At 34.2% G+C, this 15,814-nt stretch overlaps 1 protein-coding gene and 2 long non-coding RNA genes across 5 annotated transcripts; 1 reads left to right on the plus strand and 2 right to left on the minus strand.

Annotated features, from left to right (window-relative positions):
• Nucleotides 1-3,041: 3,041 nt before the first annotated feature.
• Nucleotides 3,042-7,671, minus strand: LOC148934044 (uncharacterized). Its single transcript, XR_016135471.1, has 3 exons — nucleotides 7,460-7,671; nucleotides 7,067-7,135; nucleotides 3,042-3,390 (listed from the first exon to the last, which is right to left on the minus strand). It is a non-coding gene; the product is annotated as an uncharacterized LOC148934044 (long non-coding RNA).
• A 413-nt stretch (nucleotides 7,672-8,084) lies between these two features.
• On the plus strand, nucleotides 8,085-10,473 carry LOC125222141 (uncharacterized). Of its 3 annotated transcripts, XR_007176481.2 has the most exons (4): nucleotides 8,085-8,369; nucleotides 8,465-8,915; nucleotides 9,003-9,477; nucleotides 9,567-10,473. It is a non-coding gene; the product is annotated as an uncharacterized LOC125222141 (long non-coding RNA). The 3 variants fall into 3 exon arrangements; XR_007176480.2 differs by having other exon boundaries at nucleotides 8,099-8,915; nucleotides 9,031-9,477; XR_007176479.2 differs by having other exon boundaries at nucleotides 8,100-8,915.
• A 468-nt stretch (nucleotides 10,474-10,941) lies between these two features.
• Nucleotides 10,942-14,837, minus strand: LOC125222140 (calreticulin-like). Its single transcript, XM_048124616.2, has 14 exons — nucleotides 14,680-14,837; nucleotides 13,407-13,514; nucleotides 13,132-13,324; nucleotides 12,798-13,056; nucleotides 12,651-12,707; nucleotides 12,490-12,537; nucleotides 12,317-12,403; nucleotides 12,180-12,237; nucleotides 12,023-12,090; nucleotides 11,822-11,917; nucleotides 11,655-11,702; nucleotides 11,509-11,541; nucleotides 11,318-11,425; nucleotides 10,942-11,226 (listed from the first exon to the last, which is right to left on the minus strand). Exons 1-14 carry the CDS (start codon nucleotides 14,792-14,794, stop codon nucleotides 11,215-11,217), a joined length of 1,290 nt encoding a protein of 429 aa, XP_047980573.1. The 5' UTR covers nucleotides 14,795-14,837; the 3' UTR covers nucleotides 10,942-11,214.
• Between the last annotated feature and the right edge of the window lie 977 nt (nucleotides 14,838-15,814).

Here is a 15,814-nt window from a genome sequence, read left to right on the forward strand (position 1 = left end):
ATTTTGAGGACGTCCAAGTAAGTGAGTCAATTTAATTTTTAACAAAAATTAACACTTTTAATTTTTCTTAATTATTCTCTTTCATATTTTATTATCTCTAATTTTCTTCCTCTTACTTTATTATTTTTTACTTAACTAAATTAAACATCATTTGTTTTAATCTTGTGTCGTAAAGAATTGCTTTGTTCGATAAGCAACGAAAGAAAGTGAGATACATAATGGGAGACTAAGAAATGGAGTAATATTTTTATAATTTCTCTAATGTGTATATATGCCAATTGTATGCTCATAATTTCATCAATCGATTGCTATATGTTTCGATAAAATTGTAAAAGCTCAAATCCACAGAGAACGAATAGTAACCTAAACATGGATACATAATGGGAGACTAAAGAAAATGGAGTAATATTTTTGTAATTTCTCTAATGTGTATATATGCCAATTGTATGCTCATAATTTCATCAATCGATTGCTATATGTTTCGATAAAATTGTAAAAGCTCAAATCCACAGAGAACGAATAGTAACCTAAACATGATTAAAATCTAAGCAATCACCCTGATACACTAAAAGACAATAACTACTCTGAAAAGCTAAAGCAAATATTCAATTACTCTAAAAAGTATAAGATCAGTTATTCTAGAAAAGCAAGGAAAAATCTAACTAAAAGGTGTATAAACACGCAAATAGCAAAACAAATTTGCAAAACAAACAAATAAAGTAGCATGATTCAATTAAGTGAATTTGTCTTACTTGACTTATAGTATGTGTATAAAATAAGAGGATGATGTATATGACTTTGTACCACGCTAACGTTGCTCACTTATTGCCTCTATTTTCAATTATTGATCCTAAAAACTAATTTTATAATACCAGGGATATTAAATATGTTTATTTTAAAAAGTCCCATAACTAAAGTTGAATCTGAATCGTTGATCATAATTTGAATGTTAATGATTATCATAAAAAGAGGCATATTATAAATATGACTCACATAAAATTATGAGCAGATATGTAATTCACATGAAATTAGGAATATATATGTAATTATAGTACTATATGAATGGGATCAACAACCATGAGGAGCATATACAGGCCTAACTATACATTGATTTAAAGATATAAATATCAAGTCACACACTGACCCACGCATTTATAATAACAAATTATTTGGTCCTCATGCTTTACTAATTTTGTTTGTCACAATAAATGAGAGAGAAGAAAGGTTTATTTTCGATTTTTGGAAACTTGTATTTTCTCTGTATCCAATATCCACCTCTCATATAAATTTACTTCAAACTCATTATATAATAAAAAAACCAAAACTTTTCATTTCACTTCTACATATTAATCAATACGGCAAATTTGATCGATATTGGGTCGTTTAATATTAATAATATGTAGAAAAAATTAGTAATAACATTAGGATATACTATCAAGTTTTTATTCAATTTAGTAGATAATAGATACCATATAGTATTTTTTTTATTAATCTATATATGCTCATACACAATATTAATTAAATTGTGCTTGTGACAAACATATACAAGACATTAGTCTATGCTCATGCACATTATTTAAGTTTGTGGTTGTCCACAAACATATCTATTACAATATTAATAAAGAGTATTTAAATATGTGCTTGTGACAAACATATACAATGAATTACCAAGGAGGCCTGAAGCATGCAACAAGAATCTATCAAACCATGGTCATGTTTGGAACGATTTCACACGGTCAAAGTAATAAACATGAAATAATTTATTAAAACCAATTGAATGATATTTATTTGATATGATACCCGAATCTATATGCTTTCATACTTATAAATTACAAAATAATACGTGCAAGAAAGATATTACTTCAAGTTATTTCGGAATCAATGAATTCACACTTGTTATTTAATTAGTAATTATATATGTTAACTAAACGATTTTCCTCATCCAAATATTATTCCTGTTTTTCTTGCTTTCCTTTACAATGTTGATTGTGTGAGTCGACGTCATTCTTGTTATTTATCTTAGTTGTTACGTTACGAACAAGTTTTTGAATAGTTATTTTGTTTTTAGTTAGTTTTTATTTTATTTTAATATTTGATATCTAATCATCTTCTCCGTTTGTTAATCCACGTGTATGTTGTAACTCATGTATAATGACAACTCATAAGACAAAGTAAATATGTTAAACTCACTAGTATAAATCTATTTATTTCAGCTAAATTGCTTCCCAAAAAATAGAAGCTTTCTCCTCTGCCTAATTAATATTTCATGGAGTAGGAAATTGCATTATTATTATTTTTAATTATTTTGGGAGAGTACTGGTTAAGATGTTGAAAGTTTCAAAATTTGGTGATGTTGAATGGTATTAAGAATCTATGATTTTTAATACTAATGCAAGTTCATTTTTATGCAATATTGATATTGTGTTTTAACTGAGTACGAGGATGAGCATAGAAGTTACTATCCTTCTCACTGTTTCTTCTCTCTCTTTCTTTATCTTTTGTAATTGTAATTGACTGGACAAACCGCGTGTTAATATGTCCGAACCAATTTTTTACTCGTAAACTATCTTCTACTTTTCCTTTTTTTTAGAGTTTTGTAAATAAATTCAGTTTGGCATGGGCCTTGAGAATAAGATGACTTGTATGGCTTTAATGAAAATCTTATGGACAATTAGTTTTAACTTTAGATGGGCCTCAATAAGACGGCTCGTAGTTATACCTGAAATTCAATAAACCTTTACTCTTTTATTTTTTAAGGAGTTTGCTAGTATTATGGTAGAAAATTACTACCCCACTAGGAAACCTAGCGTTTTATGCAATGCCAAGCACTATAATATTATTTTGCATTTATATATATTAAAATCAAATTTGGACAAGTGATTCGGTAATGGGCCACCTATATGACTTTTTATGTTTTCTTATGTAAGTAAAATTTATTTCAAAATGCACGTGTTCAAGTTAAGAGACAAAGGGTCCAAAAATTATAGGTTGACAAATCACCATACATAAAGACTACAAAACACATTACATAAAGATGTGTATTGACAAATCACAAAAGATGTGTATTGACAAATCCACTTACTTGGTCACGCATATCTTTGGGCCGGGCATCCGAAAGGCCCATTAGCCATGGCATAAATAACATCAGTATTAAATTTTGCTTCATAAATCTATTGAATATATAGTTACTATACGGGACATAAAACTAATAAATTAACATGAGGGAGAAGAAAATCTAATAAATTTATAGTCTTCATGAGGGAGTGGAGACAGATGCGTTGGTGATGACTAGGAGTATATTTTTAACATTTCTCCTTTTTTTTTTTCAAATGTGTTGAGTTGGGAATATACTACTCCCTCCGTCCCGCTTTAGCAGTCCCATTGACTTTTCTGCACTCATTTTGTAAAAATGATAATAAATAGTTAAAGTGGAGAAATAATAAAGTAAAAAAGAGAATAATATAGAGAAAAGTCTTATCTACATTATTCTCATTTTTACTTTATTATTTCTCCACTTTAACTATTTATTATCATTTTTACAAAACGAGTACAGAAAAGTCAATGGGACTGCTAAAGCGGGACGGAGGGAGTAATATGTATGTATACATGTGTTATGCAAGGAGTATATACGTATTGGTGGCAGAGAGTATAGTACAGTGGTGTTCGGTTTCTAAGATAAAATAATATCAAAAAACAATTTAGGATCGTGAGTTGTGAGATTATATTAGTCGTAGTGTTATTAGCTATGACTAATTATCCCATGATTATTTATCTAGGATTGAGTTGTGGGTTGAATCTCATGAACCAAATACACTAAATTTAATCTCGAATACAATCTTGCAAACCGAACACCCTATATAAGTACTATTTATCCTTATTCTTTTCTTTTTACACATAGGCGTTTGTTGGGTTGGAAGTATATTAGGCTAATGTTTCTTTTTCTTTACTTTAATACTTTTGTTGGGCCATGATTTGTTATGGGCTAATTGGAATTTAATTGAGAAAAGGGTTTAGTTTTGGGCTATTTTATTTTTAATTCATTAGGGTCTCTTGTACGTAAGACTAATGCCGACGGGTGGGGGTATAATTTGTGTTGATGGTGTTTTGCTTAATTGATGAGTTTGATTCCTTAATTTTTGAGTTGACTTTGGAACGAGTTTGAGATATGAGATTTTTCTAAGAAAAGATAAAAGATAATTTGAGCATAGACTTGGCATGCATGCATTGTCTTTAAATTAATTTATTTTGCAAAGTTTAATTTTGCACATCATGTTTTTCAAAAAGGATGAACTTGTACACGTTAGTTCCGGTTAGAATAGGAAGTGATTGAGGAGTTAAGCTTGTGAAGTGGACTTTCTTTTAAATAAGGACTATGTCCTAATTACTTTTTTATGTGAAAGGAGGTGGAAAATGTTTGTCTTGCCATGTTTTGAGTTTGAATGAACCTATCTGAAGTGACTATGCCTTATATATTTAATCGAATTCGGGTTCCAGTAGGGCCGCAAAGCCTGCTCAGGAGCAGGTTAGTGTATACCCCGTAGATCGTGCACTATCTATTTAGAGTTGGTCGGTCTAGTGACTTGGTTTGTGGCCACGTTCCTTGCCATATATGTTCAGATATGGTGATGGTGGATGTGGATGAAAAATGGTTGGCCAACCGAACTTTACGTGAAATATATTTTTAGTGTACTTAGGTATTTTTTAACTAAAAGAACCCAAGGTCACTCGATTATGGCTTGACAAACTATTATGTCTTGTCTAGTATTGTTGAATATGTTGTGTCTTCAAACTCATCATTTTGTCTGTGTCTTGAACGCTTCCGCTAAGAGCCTTTTTTTAGAATTGTTTTATCGTTGAGAGTCTAACTCTTTCAAATTAGTTTATCGTCCAGTCTTTGTTTTTTTAGAGTTGATACTTCGCTGAGATGATACTATGTCGTTTTCCAAGTTATTTAAATATTTTGGTCAAGTATGTATGTTTCCCCCTTTCTTTATTCCTCCCCTAGTCGCGATAAACCGTGTTTTCTATCTTTAGAAAATGCGGGCGTGTCACGACATATCCAACAATACTAGACAAGACATAATTAACCATGAACACTGCTCAACATACTACACGTTCGTCACCGCTCAATCTGCACATTAAGAAAAATAATACGCATGGCTGAGTACTTGATGCACTCAGTGGATACATGTCAAAATCTTGGGGGTTTTAATTTAAAAGAACTCAAGTACACTAAAAAACATTTCACATAAAATTCAGTTGCAACCATTTTTCATCCACATCCACTATCACCATATTTGAACATACATGACAAGAAACGTGGCCAAGAACCAAGTTTGTAGCCCTACTGGGACCCGAATTTGATTAAACATACATGGCATACCCACTTCAGACAGGTTCATTCAAACACAAAATATGGCAAGACAAATATTTTCCACCTCCTTTCATATAAAAAGTAATTAGGACATAGTCCTTGTTTAAAAAGAAAGGTCACCTCCCAAGCTTAACTCCTCAATCACTTTCTATTCCAACCGCAACCAACGTGCACAAATTCATCCTTTTCGAAATAATATGATGTGCAAAATTAGACTTAGCAACATAAATTAGTTTAAAAGAGAACATGCCTCCTACGTGTGTGCTTATTTTATCTGCTAACATTAAGTAATTTATCTCGTATTTTATGATTCAAACCTGAGTAATCTGCTAACATTAAGTAATTTATCCCGTAACAAGATATATATATATTCCCAGCTAGAAAATCATAATAAGCATAACACTTGTTCTAACTCAACACTAATTCCAATTATTTAATAAGCTAAAACAGCCCAATACCAAAATATCCATCTACTAATTAATTCCATCAGACACAAACTTTCAACAAAATAATAGACCAACATTATTAATTAATTAGCCATACAATTAAGTCCAAAAGAAATGTCAAACCAACAAATATACTTAATACTCCCACATCACTACACATATATACTCCCTATCCAACACATTGCAAAACAATTAAAATGGTTCACTCATTTAAACCGAAAAGGAAAGAAATAAATATACTCCCAACCATCACCATATATATATATATATTCCTATTATCCACAAATCCACTCTTAAAGACCGAACCACCGAACCCTACCAAATTAGGGCTTTTAGATCTAGTTTTTTATGGATAAGATACAGAAATTTATAAATCATTTTCGCCTTCATCACGAGCCTATTTTAATTCATCTGAAGGTAAATAAGTCATACTAACATGTTACGAAGATTTAACTTCGTTACAGAATATATTACTTCATTCTAGTAGGTTTTTACTTCATTCCAGTACGTAAATGTGGTTTCTCCGTCGCGTGTCATTCTTTCTCTCTACAATACCTATCACCAACGCCATGACGCTAATATGGTTTAATAAACACATGGAATAATGTAATAAATTGATGGAATGAAGTATGTGTAGAAGCATTTGAAGTACAGAATGAAGTAATAAACCTATATAATGAAGTAAAATGGGTTTGTAATAAAGCCAAAAAATTTTTCACAGCAGCACATCTCATCAAAAAAACTAGATCTAATAGCTCAGATTTGGTCTCTAATTCGGTCTTTAAAATTGATTCGACATTGATCACAACCCTATATATATATATATATATATATATATATATATATATATTCACACATTATAAATTAGCACATTCCCAACTCAACTCTACTTTATTTAAAGAATGTACTCCCCAACTTCACTTGTAGTCACACGCAAACAAATAAACTACTCCCTTCGTCCCTTAAAATTTGGCACCATTTGACTCAGTACAGATTTTAATAAATGTAATAGAAAGTGGGTTGAAAAAATTGATGGCATGTGTATCCTACTTTTATATATTAGTTTTAAAATAAAATGTGAGGGAAAATGAGTTATTTATTAGTTTTAAAATAAAATGTGGGAGATAATGAGTTAGTGAAATGTAGGATCCACTGCCAAATGGTAAAAGTGAAATATGACAAATTTTTAGAGACAGATGAAAAAGGAAATCAGTAATAAATTTTCAAGGACGGATGGAGTATTTACCTATTACTCCTATTCCATACTCTTCCTACACGTACATGTAATTCACGGTCTCTCTCTCTATGCCACCTTCTACACAAGCACAAAATCCTCCCATTATTCCATTCCAAAATTTTATAGATTTCTAATCGTTTGATTTCAAACGTTGGGCAGACAAAGAATTGAGATTTAAAAGAAAGCAGAAAGTCAGATTTGCTTCTAATGGCATTAAAGATCGAAGCTTGATTCGTGAACTACTATGAAGATAAGTATGTCATGGAATGTAGAGAGTTTCAGTAATTGGTGGATATACCTTTGAGATGAAGCAAAATTTGCTCAAACAGAAGGTATTGATAAAAAATCACAGCGGTTCTCCTTCATATAAAGGGAAAAAAAATGCTATAGAAGACAAGTTACCTTTCGTCGTAGAGAAGGAGAAAGAGAAACTGAGCTGGGATTGGAATGATTTGCGTGGTAACTGATTGAAGAGGTGGGAAGGTATATGTATCCGATTTTGGTGAAGATTGATTTGTTTGTTGGAGCGATTTTAGGTAGTGGAGATATTGATGGGATATACTCCTATAATCGTGTAGAAGGGTTTTGGGAGAGAGATTTTGGTGAAGATTGATTGGTTTGTTGGAGAGATTTTAGGCAGTGGAGATATTGATGGGATATACTCCTATAATCGTATAGAAGGGTTTTGGGAGAGAGGGAATTTATGTTGACCAAGGATTTGAAATAAATAGCTAAAATAACACTAGTCCAATTGAAATAAGGATAATTGGGCTAACGAAAATAAATAAAATAAGATGCTGGGCCCAAATATTTAATTTAAAACATTGATTAAATTGCAATATTTTATTTTTAGTACCGTGATGTTATTCCAAGTACTCATAAATGAACCTCCAATTTTGAAACTCACATCAACCTCGACAACTACTTTCACCACACCACACGATTCAACCATTTAATATCTCCAAAATCAACCAATCAAAACAATGACGGTATTTTATTTAATTTTAAGGTGTATCAAAATAAAAGCAGGTGTTACAAATTCGTCCTCTAGCTTATCCCACAGAAGTGGTTGCTCATCACTTCGCTCATCTTGCCCTCCAAAATGCTGGATGGTCGACCTCTCGTAGAGACCAAGCTCAGTGGTTCTGTCTCGGTTGAAGCAGTGGATGTTGATGGCCATGTGGAAGAACATTCCGGTTTCTATTCTTGCAACAAGGCAGATGATGGAGAATTGACTCGTTTTCGCCTCACGATTAGGGGAAGCCAACGCATATTTTATTGCTCAACTCTTGAAGTTGGAGGAATTCAATCGGTATATATATGATACTATATCCTTAGAGTTACATTTATTTCTTTGAATTTATTTTATACTTTATACAACAGTAATGGATGTCAAGTATTTTTCAGGTATATGTGGTATCAAAGCTTTTGTTCTTGTGATTGCGTTTGTTGTTGTTGTTATAGTCGTCACATTCATCGTGGAACTTGTTCTTAGTACTGCTCTTGCTAACCAAATGGAAGCGGAGTTCGAGAGTATGAACAAGAGTGTTGCATTTGTCTGTGGCTGCCACGACATACATGCCGCTGATAGGATAAACCTCCTATTGGGCTGATCGGCCATCGATAAATATTTGTCGCGGGCAAGTGCCCGACCCGCCCGTCAAGCAAGACGGTTCTCTCACTTTGGAGAAGCCAATAAACGAATTTAACTAACTAAATAATGTTAACGCTCGTATCAACTGCTCTGTTGCCATATCCAGCCTCATGGATCTTTGTCGTGCAACTGCAAAACCAGAACCCGAATTGACATCCAACTTAGACCACATGACTAGTTGTGCAATGGATCTTCTTCTTCTAGGTATCTTTTAGATGCTCAAATTCCATTTTTCTTGTAGTACTAAAAATGGCTCTTTATGTAGTAATATTATTATTCTTATATGGTTAGGCATACTAAACTCTATTCTTGACACAAGCAAAATTGAAGCTGAGAAAATGCAACTGGAAGAGGAGGAATTCAATGTAGCAAAGCTTGCTGAAGATGTTGTGGATTTGTTCTATCCCCTCAGCTTGAAGAAAGGCGTGGATATTGTGCTCGATCCCACTGACTGCTCAATCTTCAAGCATAGTGTCGTTAAAGGGGATAGGGCGAAGCTCAAACAGATTTTATGCAACTCGTTGAGCAATGCTCTACCAAGTTTACATCACAAAGCCACATCTCAGTTTGAGCTATGGTCAGCAAACGAAACCAAATAACAAGAGTTGAAGAAAATGATGGATTGGATTACATATTTGATGTTGATGATATGGGAGAAGGAATCCCAAAAGAGATGCGAGCATTGGTTTTTGACAACTTCGTGCAGGTGAAGGAGACGGCCCTCGGACAAGGAACGGGTTTGGGTTTGGGAATCATCCGATCTTTGGTGAGTTAAGCTAAATAATACTACTCGGTTATTTCTTTCATGTTTTATTGTTAGGGATTTATCAATGTCTTTGAACCTCTGTGCTGCAGGTTCATCTCATGGGAGGCAAAATCAAGATTGTAGCGAAAGAGGCACTTGCTTTAGATTCAATGTAGTCTTCACTGCATGTAAAGGGACGAGCAACGATGGATATCCAGTAGGTAGTTTTGGGGTGCCATTGGCCTCAAGATCATATGCATCCCACGTTATTCTCTTCCTCACAAGTAGCGAGCGTAGGTGAGCTACTGAGAATCTGATGAGGAGGTTGGGTCTTAGAGTCTCAATTGTCAAAACAATTAGTGATCTTGTCAATGTTCTTAATGTGATTGATACGATTTCTGAGTTCAACAATGAAACCAGTGGCACTCAATCCAACTCTATCCTGATTGTGTTGGATGCAAATGCAGCCTCAATCTGAGAACTATCTTGTGATTTGGGACAAGACGTTCATAAGTTGCAGTGTGAAATTGTTTGGGTAGAAAATTCTATGAAACCAAAGGAGTCAGAAGACATAGATGAGGAGAATAGAATACCTGCATGGATCACATCTAAACCGCATTCTACAACTGCTTCATGAATTCAGACCATCCAGAAATAAAGAGATTCAATCTTCGCATGAAGATAGTCTAGTCGAGCATGAAGCAACGAGCGTGGCGAATGAAATTGAGGTGGTGGTGGTTAGTGAAAATGATCAAGTGGGGGACAATAAGGCATTGAACGGGAAGAATGTGCTCCTGGTGGAAGATGACAGGACGCTGTGCATGCTGGCAAAGACGATACTTTACAAACTCAGAGCAACTCTCCATGTTTGCGAAAATGGAAAAGAAGCACTTGATCTAGTCGAGACAACTTTGAAGAATAAGGCATCTCTTCCCTTTGATTACATATTTATGAACTGTAAGGTACTTTGTTTACATTCCAGAGTAACATGGAGATACAACATCCGGGTTGCTATATCTGTATATTACGTTGTGGTTTCGTGATTAGATGCCGTTAATGGATGGATTTGAAGCTACGAGACTCATCAGAAAAGAAGAAGCAGCCTATGGAATCCACACGCTGTGACTGCATATTCAACTCCTGATGAAGTTAATCGGGCCATGGATGCAGGGGTGGATTTCCATTTGCTCAAACCATTGACCATACAAAATATCCTGGACCTCATTCACTATACTAACAACTCTCAAATTTATACCACACCCAAAATCTCTTGACATGGTGATTAATTTAGGCACTTACTACTTTTATACTCTCTGTTTTAGGCAGCAGCCTCGTCATGATTGAATTTATTCTGTTTTCTTAATTTTTTTTTTGCTAATCTGGTTCAGATGAATAAGCTGACTGTTTCTTATTTAGACTCTTTCATAGGTTTAACATATAAACGTTGTTAATGGAAATTAATCTTTTAATGAAAAGAAGAAAATATTCAAATCAGAAAACTGCAATCTCTAGATTTAACAGAATAACAGTGATTCTGAGACAAGTTGATAAACAAAAAATCAGATTATATCTTGAGTCCAGACAGCAAACTCAATTAAAGCAATCAAGCCACAAATACGTTCTCTTGTAGCGTCCAACTGTCATTTAAGTTTCCTACCGAAAGCGCTACAACTATTAAGAAAAATTTGGGGCACTACACCCAATCCGGATGGCACAATGTCAGTAAGAGATATTCAGCTTTTTCCATCACTTCACACCCTACAGTTCATCCTGTAGAGAGACGAGCACAAAAATAAGAACTAGGAGTAGGTGACTTGAGAAAATTAGCGACTACCGACATTGTATAGAACAAAGATCTTACATGCACATCATCATCAACCGAAGTTACAGGGTCTTCGTTGGGGTCTACTTTGGAATCATCCTCAGCATCCTCACCTTCAGCGTCGGAATCCTCTGCTCCATCATCAGCCTGTGAAGAGAATTCAAGCTTCCTTTAAACACATATGTAAGGCAAATATAGGAGTATTATTTTCAAAAGCAAACGAAGCTTACATCAGAATCAACAGATGGCTCATTCTTTGATTCCTGAGCATCGAAACACAATTTTCAGAACGTGCTTACTTAAAGAGCAATTACAGAAACACAAAGTAATAAATGGATAAAATGAAAGGATCTTTCTGCAAATCATAAAATTGTACCTCCTCTTCTCTCTTCTTTTCTGCCTCATCGAAAGCAGCCTTCTCAGCCTGCATTATCAGCAGCATTGGCAATTATAAATAGATAGCAGGTGTCATCCTCTTTTAAAAATATAACTGAGTACGGAAAAGATGAAAGAAAAAAAATAATTGAAACAAATCACACATACATCCTTTTGCGTTCCCCATGTTTCTTCTGCTACCTTCTTGGCATATTCAGGGTCATCAGATACAAGAACATTGTCAAACAAGGTTCCAGATTTCACCTGCGAAATAGTTATAGTGGCTGAGTACCATCCGAATCATCCATTGAGCACAAATGAGGGAAAATTAAAATCATACAAGTGACTAAAAGAAAAAAGAAAATGTACCTGCCACAACTCAATGCCTACATACTTCAGCTTCGGGAAAACATATAGTTCTGGGTCATCCTTGAACTCTGCAATTATTCCAAAACCAAATTAGCTAGAACCAACTTAACAGAATGCAATAGCTGCTCAGAAATAATGTGTCAAATTCAATAAAAACCTGGGTTATCAATCAGTGGTGCCTTCCACTTTCCCTTGTAGTTGGGGTTCTTAATTTTCTGGTACAGAAAAGGGCTATTTAGATTATAGTCTGCTTCCTAAGCCATATAAGTAAGCCAAACTGAATATTTAACAAACCTTTGCCTTCCATGGTCCCTTGTACTCGGGGTTGGGAATGGTAGGTGCAGTCCACTCACCATCCTCCTCATCATCCCAGTCCTCAGGCTGCAAATGCAAAATGTTTTTATCAGCAAAATTTCAAATATTAGTTTCTGGTAGCAGAAGGTACCATAAATATGTCATTAAAATACCTTTTTGGCATCGGGGTCAGCAACCTCCTTGGGGATGTCATCATAACCCTGTCAACAAAGACAACTACTCTTAGCATATCATTAAATCAACACCAGGAGTTCTGCATTACTCCCTTTCTAGTAAAAGACAAAATCATTAAAGACATCACAGGTATATTTACCTCTGGCTTTTTGTCTTCAGGATCAGCAATGAATTCCTTTTCATCCCAATCTTCAGGCTGATATTGGTATCAACAAAGTCAATTTAACACAAGAATAACAGGATATGCAAATGGGAAACCAATCTAACAAAAAAGTAGAAAATCCACCTTCTTGGCTTCAGGGTCCTTGATTTGCTTTGGAGGCAATAGGTCCCAGTCAGAATACAAGCTCCCTGTTTGCTTCTCCACATTGTCGATGAGGATGCTGTAGGTAGCATCAGGTCGGAGGATGAAAGTATATACATGAGAGAGTTGATCAGTCTCACATGGAACATCCTTCTTGATCAAGTTGTTTTTGTCATTGTATGTGAGAATAGCATGAACCTTTTTGGTGGTGTAACCACAGATATCTGGCCCAAACATGATGCTGCATCAACCCAAATACCATTCAATACACAAACTAAGTAAAATAACGATCAAGAAGGTTGGGAGATGTGTAAACCTGTATGGAGTGTCACCACCAAATTTCTTCTGGTCAACGTCACCACTGAGCAATTTCATATATCCACCACCACAGTCAAGTTTCTGTTCGTGCTTGACAGAAAATTGGAAAACCAAGGTTTTATCCTTGTTGCTAAATTCAGGGAATTCAGCAGAGATAGCATAAAACCTATAGTCTTCACTGGTCTGGATACCTGCAAAAAAAAAAAAAAGTCAAGACTTTAAGTTTGTACTCCATTACACACAAATTGCAGAGGAGACAAACAGACTAATTACCTTTGTCATTGGCATCTCCGCTCCATTTTCCAGAGGTGTAATTCCACTCACCGGCCATGTTCTCATCTTTCTTCCACTCAGATTTGACCCACCGACTCTCCCATCCATCTATAATGTGTAGCAAACAAATACATTAGGACAGACTACCAATGTAGGCAGAAACAACTTAACAATCTATTATTGTTTTTCATTTCTAGAGCCAAATGATTTTCTGTTGAGAAAATAGAAGGCATTTTCAGTATAGGAATGTGTAGTTCTTTCAGGGAAAAGGATAAAATATAGATGCATCATCCCACACATTCACACACGATTTATTAACATGGATAACAATAGAAGACACCAGGACATGTCTGGCCAAACCCAATTGAACTTCAGTCTGTTCTGCACAAGTTTACAAAATAATTTCCCTCTAAGATATTGAAACTACTGTCATTTAAAACAATAGTACTTGTATTAATGTATTAAAATGTAGTAGTATTATTTTTGGCATGGAAAATCATTAAAATGTTAGGTGTAGGTCAAGTCTAATAAACAAGACAATTGTCAATTGTGCCTATCGCAAACAAATAAACCAACACGAAGAGAAGGTTTATCACTAAAATGAATTTTCTATCAGACTCGTTGTGGTTGATATTTTTAGCATCCAATAGCAACAAATTCCCATTTACATCGTCCAAATCCATGTGCATACAGCATTACATACAGACATCCGATTGTAGTGATTTTTCCTATAATTGTCGTGGCACTAGCTGCCACCAAATCACAGCACAATTTTCAAACTTATACAATCGTCCTACAGGTGCGTAGACAAACAATTTCCCACTACATAAAAGGTCACATCGAAAATTCATCGAATAGGTAGCATATTCTTTCCGACATTTCCGTTTATACTAAAGTGCATTTTCAACTCAGAAACCAGAATTTACTAACACATTAGAAAAAACTGAATAAAATTGATTAATGAATCAGATCCAAAGTAGATAAGCTCAATTAGATGCGGATTTAATCTAAACTACAACGAACAGAACAAACATGTACGAGCATCAAATTACCCTAATAAGACTGCGAGAAATGACATTATCATCAGATCTACAATAAATAGATCTCGATTGGATGCAGATTAAACCTATGCTACACTACATCCTCAGATCAAAACAATGAGATTCGCACAATCATACAAGTGAAAGACGATTACTCATATCTCAAAACTAATATGCTAGCAGAGTGAACTGAAATGATTGCAAAATATAGTCAGAGATGGAATCGATAATACCATCGAAACGCTCCTCGAAGAATACGGCGGCCGAGGCGACGGCTAGGAGGAGAGAAATAGTGATAGATAGAGAGAGAGGAGCTGCGATCAGAGATCTTCCCCTTGATATCGCCATTGCTACTATAGTGAAGAACAACTGAATGAGATGAAGGGTTTATGTAGGTAAGATTTTCGTTCATAATAGCGAGACAGCTAAATGCCTGACGTGGACAATTTTGAAAGGAAGATCCAATAGAATGACGCCACGTCGGAGTTTGCTGTCACTGATTTCAACGTGGCCGGTTACTATTGGAAACGTAGCCGTAGGTGGGCCAGCACAAGTAGTTTGTCTTCTGCAAAGACGTATTTGACCTTCGATAAACGGAAGTTGCATTGTTATCTTCTATTTCTAAAACAAGCAATTTCAGTATGGCGTTTCTCGTGATATTTTTGGTGATTAACATTCCGATGGTGTGTGGATTACCTTTTTGTCTTTTTATTTTTGGGATAATTGTCATGTACTGTGATTAAAGTTTGGTCTAACTCATTAACTTTGAAATTATAATATTAAATTATGAAATTTTAATTTTTCTCAATGTCATGTCTATGCACAAATAGATGTCCTTTGGTGATGGTAAAAATGACAATATTTTAAAAAAATAATAATATCGTTAATAAAGGAATTTAATAGAAAAATACTTAGTTTTAATCTTACCTACATAAACCCTTCATCTCATTCAGTATTCTTCACATTTTGTTTTAATAGAAAAAAATTAAGGAATTTAGTTTTAGTCTTACCTACATAAACCCTTAATAGAAAAAAATAAAAAAATAAAGGAATTTAATAAAAAAAAAAATACTTAGTTTTAATGAAATATGTCGTTTTCTCGTTAAAAAATGACATTTTGTGCATGAATAAAACAATTGAGAAAAATTAAAACTTCATTATTTAATATTTCGATTTCAAAATTCATGGGACTAACCAAAATTTCACCAAACTTTATGATTTAAATGACTGTTGACTCTTGTATTTACCTATTTTATCCATTTTCCATTATATATAAGTACACGGTCAAATGCAAATCAAGGGGATCATTATCACTATTCAAATTCTTTGGTATTCAATTTTTCAGAATTAAGTACAAAAGTGATTCAT

Source organism: Salvia hispanica, chromosome 1 (genome assembly GCF_029641045.1).
Source record: "Salvia hispanica isolate PSC_SH4W2 chromosome 1, Shi_PSC_v1, whole genome shotgun sequence".
Taxonomy (NCBI): Eukaryota; Viridiplantae; Streptophyta; class Magnoliopsida; order Lamiales; family Lamiaceae; genus Salvia; species Salvia hispanica.